The 12,454-nt window shown below is 32.8% G+C and overlaps 1 protein-coding gene across 1 annotated transcript; it reads right to left on the bottom strand.

Annotated features, from left to right (window-relative positions):
• Window positions 1-786: 786 nt before the first annotated feature.
• On the bottom strand, window positions 787-1,082 carry LOC110039187. Its single transcript, XM_020744170.1, has one exon. The coding sequence runs from the start codon at window positions 1,023-1,025 to the stop codon at window positions 822-824; it is 204 nt and encodes a 67-aa protein (XP_020599829.1). The 5' UTR covers window positions 1,026-1,082; the 3' UTR covers window positions 787-821.
• Between the last annotated feature and the right edge of the window lie 11,372 nt (window positions 1,083-12,454).

The following is a 12,454-nucleotide window of genomic DNA, read 5'->3' as shown; positions in this document are numbered from 1 at the left end:
AATTGCTTAGCTTGGTTTTACAGTTTCGCTAGTAGTTGGTAATTTAGTTATGATAGCACACTAAACATTTGAAATTAGTTTAGTAGATTTTCTTTATCATTACAAATTTCCTTATTTTAATCTTTTTTACAAATTTACACCTTCCTCATGGGATCGACATTTAGGGCTTAATCATAAAGTACTGTATTACATCATAATAATATGTATACTTATGTAGAATCCCAACATTAATTGCTTCAAGTTCTTATTCATCAATAACGAATCAAGTTTTGAAACTATTGCAAAGTGGAGTCAACTTTATCAATTTTACACATCTATAATTTCAGGATCAAGTTTTTGGCGTCGTTGTCGGGGAAGGTAACGGTAAATTAAATAAATTTGATAAATTAGGTAAATTAAGGAATTTAGCTATAAAGTAATATATATATATATATATATCTATAGTTAACGCCTTGTTTGGCTGCCTATGCATAGAAAAAATGTTTTAGAAATTGTGTATCTGTGAAATCCTAGCTGTTGACTGATATAGAAGCTATTTTCAAAGTGTAAACCCCAAATTTATTTCAAAATTAACGTCCATCCAAATTATAGGGTCCAGGAAATTCATCAGTTTCAAAACATTTTCTAACTTCAAGAAAACAAATCAGCCCTGGAGTGAAAATGGAATCAAGTTAAAAACCGACGAAACAATGACAGAAATTTGAACAGCGCGTAGCTGCATAAGAGACAAACTAAGAAGCTGTATATTGTGAGGATTCAAGATAGATGCCATAGATATCACCCGGGTGTAAACATAGATCAAAATAAGTGGAAAGATGGAGCTAACCCATGGCAGTGGACGGTTCGGCTGGCACATCGGCCTCGGAGTCATTCTTGTGAACGCGTACAGGAAGCTTGGGGGCTTCAAGAGCAGCTTGCTGGGCAGCAAGCTTGGCAGCCTCTTTCTTCTCGTAGAAGGGCTCGGCGATCTCCCTCCTCAAAGACCTCAGCCTCTTCTTTCGCTTCGACCTCATAGACTTCGCCATCTCCTTCGCTTTGCCCCAATCTCTCGCAGTCGATTCTAGGGTTTGCAGTGCGTAGGAAGCAAGGGGGGCACAGGCAAATTTATTTGATTTGCGTTATTATTGAATATAAATAATAATAAATTAATTTAATTTTTGGGGGCATTTTCACACAAACCACGCAATTTATATGTATTTACATATCTAATATCAAAACTTTCATAACTACATTTATATTACTAATAATTTTAATAACACTTCAAAAATATCTTCATAATTAAAATACTTCTTTTCATATATTGATTTATTATATCAAAATGTTATAAATATATATATCAAACTATAGGTTGATGTATAAATATATGAATTTAATTGTATGTATGTATATATATATATATAAATATAATTAAAAAACAATAAAAAAAATTCAACAAAAATTCATAAAAATATAAATCCTAAATAAAATTTTTAAGAGAAATTTAGGAGTATTTTAAAGAATTTTTACTATTCCTTACTATATTTTTTGATGTGTAGTATTGGATCTGAAGGTATAGTTCCTTATGATTAAGTGTTAGAACTTACTATTAGAAAAATTCAAAAACAACAAAAAAAATTAGAAATTTGTACAAAATGGTGAATAACTTAGATAATCATACAAATAAAAATAAAAATTGATAAAGACCTTTAAGAGATTATGCTAATCCTACAGCAGATGAACTTCACTTGACTATTCAAAGTCTTGATGTTGTTGTTAATTCATTTTAGCTTAAACCTACAATTATCCAAATGGTACAAAATAATCAGTTTGGAGGAACACCTACTGAAAATTCTAACTTACATCTTGCTAATTTTCTAGAAATATGTGCTACTTTTAAATAAGATGGAGAGTCTAACAATGCTGTCAAGCTTAAAAATTTTTCTTTTTCACTAAGGGACAAAGCTAAAGCTTGGTTAAATTCGTTAGCACTTAGATCTATCAGTGCTTGGGGAAATCTATCACAAAAATTTTGGCTAAATATTTTCCACCCTTGAAAACTGCAAAGCTTTGAAATGATATTACATCTTTTGTCAGTTTGAAGGGGAATTGATATATGAAGCTTGGGAAAAATTTAAAGATCTTCTTAGGAGGTATCCATGATACACAAAAATAATATACTCCTTATTTTTGTTAATATTACACTTTAAAGAAAAGTATTTTTGTGTTTTTGTTGTAGGCATACCATTTTTAGGCATTTAAGCAAAATGGCAAAGGACCAAAATTTGGAGAACAAATAACCAACTTTGGGGTTTAGCACAAGATGCACCAAACTGGCACATGATGCGACAAAATCCAGAGCACTGGCGCATGATGCTCCAGATGTGGTCTTTTCAAACTAAGGCGGTTCAAGAAAAAATTTGCGTTAATTTTCAAAGGGGTATTTGTTCTAAACACCCCATAGAATGATTCAATGCATCTAGACATTTTGGAAGGTTCTAATTTGATGAGATTTGACTCTTGGACGAAAGAGGGACATCTTCTGAATTCAATAGTTTGACTTTTGAATTTTGGAGGGAAATTGAAATTCTTTTCAGAGGAGGCAGCATAAAATAGAATCAACTTTGAGAAGATTTTCTAGAACCTATAGCTCTTCTATCAGAGCCTAAAAAAGATAGGTGGCGTGAGAACTAAGAGGGAGAAATAGAGAGAGAAAGTCAAGGGCTTAGAGATTATTATCTAGGGTTGTAGAGGAGAGGGAAGGTGAGAGATTTCTTCTTCATTACACTTTCAAGAGAGAGTTGAGAGTGCTTGTAAAGGGAGAAAGACTTGGAGAGAACTTCTAAGGATTTGCTTCGGAAGGATTGTGAGATAAGTTGTATTTTTCATTTCTTTTCTTTGTAAACTTATTTTTTTATATATGAAGTTTGTTTTTTATCGTATCCTTCTCATAAATTCTGAGTAGTCTTCTTTGATCTTCTCCCTACTTTGAAGAAATGGTATTGTGAAGAATTGATTTTATTTTTTACGGTTTTAAATGTTGATGATTTGTGATGATTTGAACTCCGATCTTCATTTACTTTTTGATCTGGACAATTCAATTGTTAAAATGTGTTGAGAAAATATGTTCTAAAAAGTGGATATATTTTCTACAATAAAGGGAGAATCATGTTTGATCTAATGGGATTGGGTGCAAATAAATAGGGAAATACACTTCATTGGATTTAAAATTAGAAGATTTTAAGGTGATAGATTAGAATCCCCAATTTAGTTCAGTTGATTAGAAACTAATGCGAGCATGTTAGCCCTCAGGTGAGGGAGTAGTGGGAGCTCTCGAGTGACAGCAGGTTTCCTCGCAGCCTAACCACAGAATTAAGGACCAAACTGTAGATTAGTCAATGTTCTTTATAGCACTCTGAAGAGGGTAAAGAATAAGATTGCTCCTAATTGGCACAAAATATTTTTTAAATATATTTTTCAACTGATTTTAATTTTTTCACAAGCTATATTTTCATTGTAAAGGGGAAGGGTGTTTTCTGATACTTGAACATTTTGTCAACAAAAACCTTTATTTTATTTTAGCAATTTTACTTTTGAAAGTTTAGCATCTAGTTGAACTTAACTGCTGTAGTAGTACATCTGCATATTTAGTAGCATTTGACTTGAGTAGTTTAAGTGCAAACTTTGCACTTTACTTTGTTTTTATTTTTATTTTAATTTAAGAATAGAATATTAATAGCTAGCTTAAAAATATTTTTAGCTTCCCAGTGGGATCGATATCTAGGACTCCTTTAGAGTCTTGTTGACCCCATATTTTTCATAGTTCAAATGAAAGAGCAGTATACCTAAAACCCTATATCTTTCCCGAAGAATAAATATAAGACTCAAGTAATAGGCTTGATCAAATAAACTAAGAAATATATGAAATCCGTTTGGTCTGTGGAACCATTTTATTTGCCAACAAGTTCCCCAATTTAATACGAAGAATTAAGTAGAGTTTATGTTAAGCTGGGTTCGAACAAGCTTCTAATAAGGGCAAGCCCCTATAGTTAATTACAACTTAAATGACTGAAGTCACCGAAGAAAAATCTCGATAAAAATCAGGAAAATATTATCTTCAAAGAGGTCAAAAGGATAGGGCATTTCAACAAAATCAGACAAAGAGGTATGAAAAGGGATGGTTCAAGTTTGGAACATTTATTGTAGAATCCAAAGGAGTCCAAAGGAAATCCAAAGGAGGAAGAATTAGGGGATGTCACAGATCTGGAGGAGAACCTCGGTGACTTCCCAGTCTATCATATTGTTTTGCTTTAGTTTTGATAAAAAATTAAATAAGTGTTTCATCTTGTCAATTTTTTTTTATTTAGAGCTTACGTTTGTGTGGAATGATTGCATAAATAGCCTAGAAGATGTGAGGATTTAAGTCGTGACTAACGACGACCTCGAAATCCTAAGATGAGTTAGGGCTTATATTGTATAGCAGAAACTTACAAAGTACTAAAAATAAGTTGAGGATTAATGTTTCATAAGCAAACCACCTCAAAGCCCTATGTGTTGGTTGTTTAATTCTAAGGAAGGAATGGTTTAGCTTATGTAGACATGTTTTGTTGTTTGAAAATGGTCGTTCTGCTCACCGTGCAAGCTCCAAGCTCCTCTTCGTGATGAGTTTAAGTTTTTTAGTGTGTCGGGTTATGATGTCAAATCAGATTTCCCTATGGTTATGGTCATTAAATGTTATGGGACATATTAAAGTTGATTAGAGCGACACCGATTAGGATCCTGTGGTTCCCTCATTCCGGTACCACAATTTTCTATCAGATTTATTTAATCCGCATCAATTTACTAAACTCGACTTAATGAGTTCCATACTTTCATTTAGACTGTGGGAAGCCTCATTAGCAACCGTAGGTTACCTCCTCCGAGGGATTCCTGATCATCGGATAAAGACATCTTAATTTAATCGCAATTATTGTTTGTGATGTTTGTGATTAAATTTTGAGTTGTCTTATATTTTAATTTTGTGGCTATCCTAGCAATTTTAACTTGGTTAATTTTAGTTTTAGTTTTGGTTCTGTGGCTATCCTAGCAGTTTTAGGTTTTCATGCAGGGTGACATCGTGTTTAACATAAAAGTTCTATAAGCATGAAAGTATAGTGCGGAAAGTAAAAGAGAAAACGGTATTGTAAACTACAAAAGTCTACCTGGCGAGTCTTCTAGTTCCACCACGTGAAAGATCAGTACTTGCAAGATATGTAGATGATATTGCAAGGAATTTAAATTGCTTGAGTAGATGAAGGTTTAACTACCAAACTCCAAGTTATGATTTAGTTGAATCCCGAAAGATCCTAATGGATAATTATAGAACAAAATATGTCAAGTCCAATTTGTCCTTTAGAATATCTAATATATTTCAAAATGTTCAAGGTGTGACCCTAGATCACTTTGAATATCTCTTGAAATATCCCAAGTTCATTTTGATCTTATCATAATGTTCCAATAATCATTCGAGGTTGAGTGTGACTTCCCCGTTACTTAGTGGAACTTCACAATTTAATTATCCTGAGGATAGGATACTCAATTAGTCAATTGATGTTTCACTCAAGAGTTTGTGTGGGTGCAAGTTGGACATGGAGTGTTTAAGGATATTGATTGTCTGCCCAATTATCTTCTAAATCAAATAAATTGAGCTTAGATATCGAGCCTAGCTCACTACCAAGCCCATAGAAATCATAATGGGGAATTTGGTGAAGGTTAATATTTTAGTTTAAGTGCCATGTATTTTCATTTAAAGATCACATTATCATCAATTTTGGGCTTAAGGAAAGTAAATCATCATCCTTTTAGCTTAAGCCTCTCACTTAAGAAACTTTTGATATTAGTTGACTTCCAAGTCATGAAGATTGGGGGAGATTATTATCTATTGATGTTGTGCAAAGGTGGTGGGTGAGTTTCTACCTTACAATCCCATTGTATTTCAATCATCCAAACATGTTTATTATATTCAAATTTACCCATTTATCCTTGGTTAATCCTAAATTTTGATTAAGGCACCAAAGTCTAAAATTACCACTTTTCCCTTGGGATACTTCACCTCATAACTCACTAAACACAACTCAAATGTCTTTGAGGGTTAGAGTGTTATATCCATGAGGTAAGTAAAGTATCAGAGGACAATATGTGGATTTTTAAAATTTAATTTAATTTAGATAATTATTTAAATTTAAAAAATATGATTTTTAAAAGTTAATTTATTTAATTGTCCAAAATAAAATTTATGTCTTTGGAAAAATTATTAGAGGTTTCCTAACAAAACTTCATGATTTTTGAATCAAATTTCTATTTTTATTATTTAATTTTAGATCAATTTTCATGATTTATATAAATAGAAAATAGTGTTTTAATTATAAAAATTATTTTTATACTTTAATTGGACTCCTCTTAGCTCTGAAAAACTTAGAGAATCAAATTTTATATTTTTGTGATTTTTAATTGATTAAATATAACTATTTTAGTGAGAAAATATGAAAAATTCATTTTTAAGCCTTTAAAATTTATTTTTCACTTAGGGAAATTAGGAAAAATGTCCTAATGAATTCTAAGTGATGAGGGTACATTCCCACTCATTTTGAATCATTTTTATATTTTTAGAAAATTTGATTATTTTAACTATTTTTAATTTAAAGTATTTTTAAAAGTGAAATATTTTCACAAAAAGTGATTTTACTTTTATAAAATGCCCCTAATCACAAGGATCTCAGAAAAATAATTTTCATAATTTTTCTAAGCATATTTAATTTAATATAATTATTTTTATACAAAAAGCAAGGTTTCCTTAGAAATCTATTTTATTGCTTAAACTAAGTCAAATAATTTTGATATATTTATAATAGGTAGACATGATTTTTATGAATAATTTTTAATTAATTTTTGTTAATTTTTGATATGTATTTAATTTACACAAATTAACCCAAGGTATTTAAATTTAACTAAGTATAAAAATTCATAAAATGATTCAAAGCATCACAATATTTTTCCTAGATTTCTCTGACCACAAGAAATCTACTAAAATTGTTCTCATAATCAAGTGGTACTTTGGTTTATATAATTAAAATAAGCCAAAATGGTCACCTTAGCTTAAAAATTAAGGTTATAAGCATAGAGGTGCCCTCTGATTTTGAAAAAATCAAAAGACATGGCCTCTGTCATGAGGAACAAACCCTCAAAATTTCAAGCCATGGTGAAATGTTCTAAACCATTGAAAATTAAAATGCCACTGAGGGTATTTAATTAATTAAAAATTAGGGAGTGAGAAAATAATTTTTATTTCTATATCACATTATTCTCCTCTATCCACTGAGTAAGAGGGTATTTTTTTTATTTTTTTTATTTTTCTTGAGAAAGATATTGATTTTTGAAGTTTAGGCATTTTAAATAATTAAAAAATCCCTATTTTTCTATCCATGCGACGCTAACTGGATTTTAGGAAGCTCCGAAAGAACACACGGCTCTTTGCCATTTAACGTCATCATCCCCTTCAGCTGTCATGCGGATCACACTTTATGCACCATGGATCCGTATGGCTTGATCTCCTCCATCCATTGGAAACACGTGCGATCATAAGGCTTTCTGTGATCGTCCCCAAGTGACCTAACCCAAGAACTGTTCACACTAAAAAAAACCTTAAGGTCTTCGTTAAGATATTTTCCTAGACTCAACCAAATCACGTGGGGTTTGTTCCTAAACCTTCATGTACTCAAGACGAACACATGTATACCGTTTATACGGTATGAAATATAGTAAATACGTATGGAGGGTCGATAAAAGCTTGATTTAGGGTTGGAGTTCAATACCTTTGTCTGAGAGGGAAGCCTTAGTCAAATTGTTGTGGTAGCTTTGATTGGTCCCAACAAACCTCCAGATGAAGTCCCAAGCCTTGGTGAATGTTCTAGGTATGAATTCGATCAAGCTCTATTTCAGGTGTTGATCTAGAGCTAGGTTAAAGGTTGTTTGAGAGGGAGCTTTTGTAGGGAATCAACTTCTCTCACTGTGGGGATGGTGTGTTCACAAGTAATTGAAGTTTGGTGAGCTGTGGAGCTGTGGAGCTGTGGGGAGTTCTGTCCTTATTTTGGAAGAAATTTATTTTGAAAGAAATTTGAGCTCAAAATTGAGCTTCCATAGTGGGGATCAGTGGGGGAAAATCATGAGCTTCAACTGAGGAGGTCTTAGGGAGTCACTGAGAGCAATTTGGTAGAGTTTCCTTAAGCAAATTTTAGCTCTCCTTTTTTTGTCATGGAGGTGAGTTTTAAATAAAAATGGCCTAGGGTGGATATCATGGCCAATTGAGGGGTGCAAAATCGTGCTTAGGTGGAGGGTTTTGAAGTGCTAAAGCTAATCGGAATTGACTAGCTCAGATGGGTGAGTTTGGGTTTGAATTTTGGATTGCGGCTCTCGTTTTTGGTGTTCTTCGGGTACTAGGCCAGCCGACAAGGCCAAGGGAGGACTAGGGGTGGTGTCCAGAGGGTCAAGTGAGCCAGTGGGAGGGTTAATTATAATTAACCCTCAATAGCAAGTGATGATGGGGAAGATTTTTTGGTTAGGAAGATTTTAGGTTCAGGCCCATAAATGGGCATAAATCCCTTAATTTAAGGATCCAATGGTCTATAGCTCACCATGTCTAGTCCAAGGGCATTTAGCTTGGTCAATTGTGTGTGCTTAGCGGCTGTAGAGTCATCAATTTTGTAGCTTTGAGATGACTAAGTTAATTTTGGTGCATGGGTCCAATTTGTGTTCAAATGGCTAAGAGTTGGGTTTGGGTTAGGCTAGCCATAACTTTGAGCCCAATGGATTGATCAACATTTTTTATATGATTGTTATAAATATTTTTGATGCAGAATTATTAAGATTTTTGGTGAAGGATTGAAATGATTTTTAGTTCAATTGGAAGCTCAATTTAAACTCAATCTGAAGGATTTTGTGCTTTTGGTCAATTTGGGCATGTTGGACTAAACTTGTGTCTAGATTGGTCTAAGGTTTGGTGAGGTTCAAATTGATTATTGAAAATGGTCTATAGAAATGTCGTAAATATTTTTCAACATAAATTGGGTGTCAATTTTGGGGTTAAGGCATTCAATTTGGTGGAATTTGGAGATATAGCCAATTTGGGGAAAAGTTGGGGATTTTTGTATTTGGGTTGAAATTAAATGAAATTGAGGCTTCATCAAGGCCAAATGAAAGTTCTAATTGATGTACATGATTGTTATGAAGAGTTTAGGATTCATATTTTATAGGATTTTTAGGATTCAAATTGGGGCAAATTGAGAAGGCTATGGGGTTCAATTTGGTGGGATTAAGTCATAGGGCCAAAATTGGGTGTTTGACTTGAATCAAAATTGAGCTCAAAGCATAAGACAATTAGGCTTGGATTTGGTTTATATTGGTCATAATGAAGGTGAATTTGAGTTTAGAATTGAAATTCGGTATGATTGGAGCAAAATTGATAGACATTTGAGGTGGATTTGCAGAATTGGGCATTTAAAGGTAATTTGGGGATTTTTTTCAAAATGGTCAAATTAGCCAACTTGGCTTCAATAAAAGGGTCTAAATTGGTTTTGGAGGTTTTGGAAACATTTGGAGTGATTTTGGGGGTTTTGGAAAAGTTTGGGGTGCCAAGGGTATTTTTGTAATTTTGGCAATTTTGGGGGTATTTAGGTAAATTTGAATTTTTTTGATGTTTTTGGGTAATTTGGGTATTTTGAAATGATTTTTGAAAAAAATTGGGTATTTTTGGGTGAAATTGGGATTTTTGGCCGAATTTGGTATGTGAGGGTGTTTAGGTAATTTGGGTAGGTTTGGGGGTAAAAGGTCAAATTGAATATTTTTGGTAGAATTAGATTGTCAACCACCATATATGAGCTATGGACCAATGGAATCCTCATTTGGGTCCTCTATGTACTGGTCTTAGCTAAAGTCTAGCCTATGGCTATTGGGTTTTGGGGATCATCTACATGAGTCTCCCAAAAGATCAAGGGATCCAAGTCAACCATTTTTTGGTTTTAGGATTGCGAGTGAATAAAGGTGATAATGAGTATAGCGAGTGAACAAGCTTCAGACTAACACCCAAAGTCAACCCTGTGGTCAATCAGTCCTGTGGGAACTCATGTTGAGCTCCCTCATACTGACCACGCCTACTAAGTGCTAGAGGTTAGGACCAATATGTGGAACTTTAAGTTAAGCAAGGAGGTGTTTAAAATTTCTAATGGTGAGGGTCCCTTTCTGGTTTTTTAGGAATAGTCATCAGGAAAGTCCTATGGCTAGACCTTAAGCAACTAAAGAGGGAAAACTAAAACTTAACCAAAAGTGAGGTCAACACCTGTATTACTTGAACTATATGTATACTTGCGTTATATGTAAAAGGAAATTAGGAGTTTAAAAGAGGAATTAAAGATAAATTATTTTCAGTAAAGTTACATTATTGTTTGTGTACATTGCATATTAATTATTAATTTAATCCCAAGTTTCCGCGCATCAAGTTTTTGGCACCGTTGTCGGGGGAGTAACAGAAAATATTAGTTATTTTAATTTATTTTAAATATACAAAAAAATGTATTTGTAGTTTAGTTTGAACATTTTCTTGTTTAAGTGTGTTGTTTATTTTTAATTACTTTTTTAATTTTTTTAAGCTTAGCATAAGATCTAAAAACTTAGTACCTTATGATTCTGAATTAGAAATAACTGTTAGAAAAATTCAGAAACAACAAAAAGAGAAAAAAACAACAAAAAGAGAAAAAAACAACAAAAAGAGAAAAATCATTTCAGCAAAATGGCTTGCAACTTAAGTAATGCTGGAAATGAAAATGAACATCATCAAGGACCATTAAGGGATTATGCTAATCCTAAAGAAGATGAAATTCATTTGAGTATGCAAATGCAAAACCCTGATGTAGCTGCCAATTCATTTGAGCTTAAACCTATTATTATCCAAATGGTACAAAATAATCAGTTTGTGAGAACACCAACTGAAGATCCTAATTTACACCTTGCTAGTTTTCTAGAGTTATGTGTACATTTAAATATGACGGAGTGTCGAATGATACTGTCAGACTTAGACTTTTTCCTTTTTCACTGAGGGATAAAGCTAAAATGTGTAAAGCTAAAAAAGCTAAAATGTGGTTAAACTCATTAGCACCCAGATCTATCAGAACTTGAAGAGATTTATCATAAAAAATTTTATATAAATATTTTCTTCTTTAAAAAATTGCTAAGCTTAGAAATTATATTACATCATTTTGTCAGTTTGAAGTGGAATTAATTTATGAAGCCTGGGGATGATTTAAAGATCTCCTTAGGAAGTGTCCACACCATGCATTTCCAGATGGGTTAAAAATTAAAATTTTTTGTAATAGATTGGTTGGATCTCTTAGATCGACAATTGACACTGCTGCTGGTGAATCATTAATGTCAAAACCATTCGATGAGGCATATTCATTAATTGCAGAGATGGCTACTAATAATTTTTAATGACCCTAAAAAAGGGTAAATCCAAAAATAGTAGCTAGTATTCATGATTTTGATGCAATATTTATATTAGCTGCTCAAATAGATGCTATATCAAAGAAGATAGATCAATATGGAATGAATTATTCTCAAACAACACTTATTCTTGAGGAGAACTCATTTAGATAAATGATTGAACCTCAATCTTCTTATGAGAATTTAAATGCAATAAACAATCATTCTAATAATCCTTATGCCAATTATTATAATCCTGGTTGGAAGGTTCATCCAAACTTTAGTTTGAGTAACAATAACTCAAATGTTGCAAATTCATAATGGGGAAACAATGCTGCAAACCCAGTGAGAAGCTCCAACAATTAAGGAAATCAGGCTTAAAAACCTTATTGCCCCCAAGGATTTAATAATGTGCAAAGTAAGGAGAAAAAGTTATCAATGGAAGAATTGATATTGCAAATGGGAAGTCCATTACAGAGTGAAGGAGCTGCAATCAGAAACATGAAAAATCAATTGGGATGTATTGCTACTACACTTAGCAATAGACCTTCAGGAACATTGCCTAGAAATATTGAAGTAAATCCTAACGATTAGAACAAGGAGCAAATTAAAGCTTTTCAACTCAAAAGTGGAAAAGAATTAGAAGAACGAGTTTGTTGACCTCACTTTTGGTTGAGGTCTAGAAACTTCTTTAGTAGCCTAGGTCTAGCCATAGGACTTTCCTATTGACTAGTCTTAGAAAACTAGAAAAGATATCCTCACCATTAGAAATTCAAACTCTTCACTTTGCTCAGCTTGAGATTCCACATATTGGTACTAACTTCTAATATTTGGTAGGTAAGATCATTATGAGGGAAGCTCAAGAAAAGTTCTTATAGGGTTACTTGGCCTTAGGATTGACCCTAGGTGTTGATTTGAAGCTAAGGTACATTATACCCTTACTATATCTTCACAATACACTAATTAAGAT

The sequence above is a fragment of the Phalaenopsis equestris genome, unplaced genomic scaffold, assembly GCF_001263595.1.
Source record: "Phalaenopsis equestris unplaced genomic scaffold, ASM126359v1 Scaffold235639, whole genome shotgun sequence".
Lineage (NCBI taxonomy): Eukaryota > Viridiplantae > Streptophyta > Magnoliopsida > Asparagales > Orchidaceae > Phalaenopsis > Phalaenopsis equestris.
This window is presented reverse-complemented; position numbering and strand designations above follow the sequence as displayed.

Excerpts from the sequence above, each read along its gene's own strand:
- LOC110039187 (XM_020744170.1), bottom strand. The coding sequence starts at position 1,025 with ATGGCGAAGTCTATGAGGTCGAAGCGAAAGAAGAGGCTGAGGTCTTTG.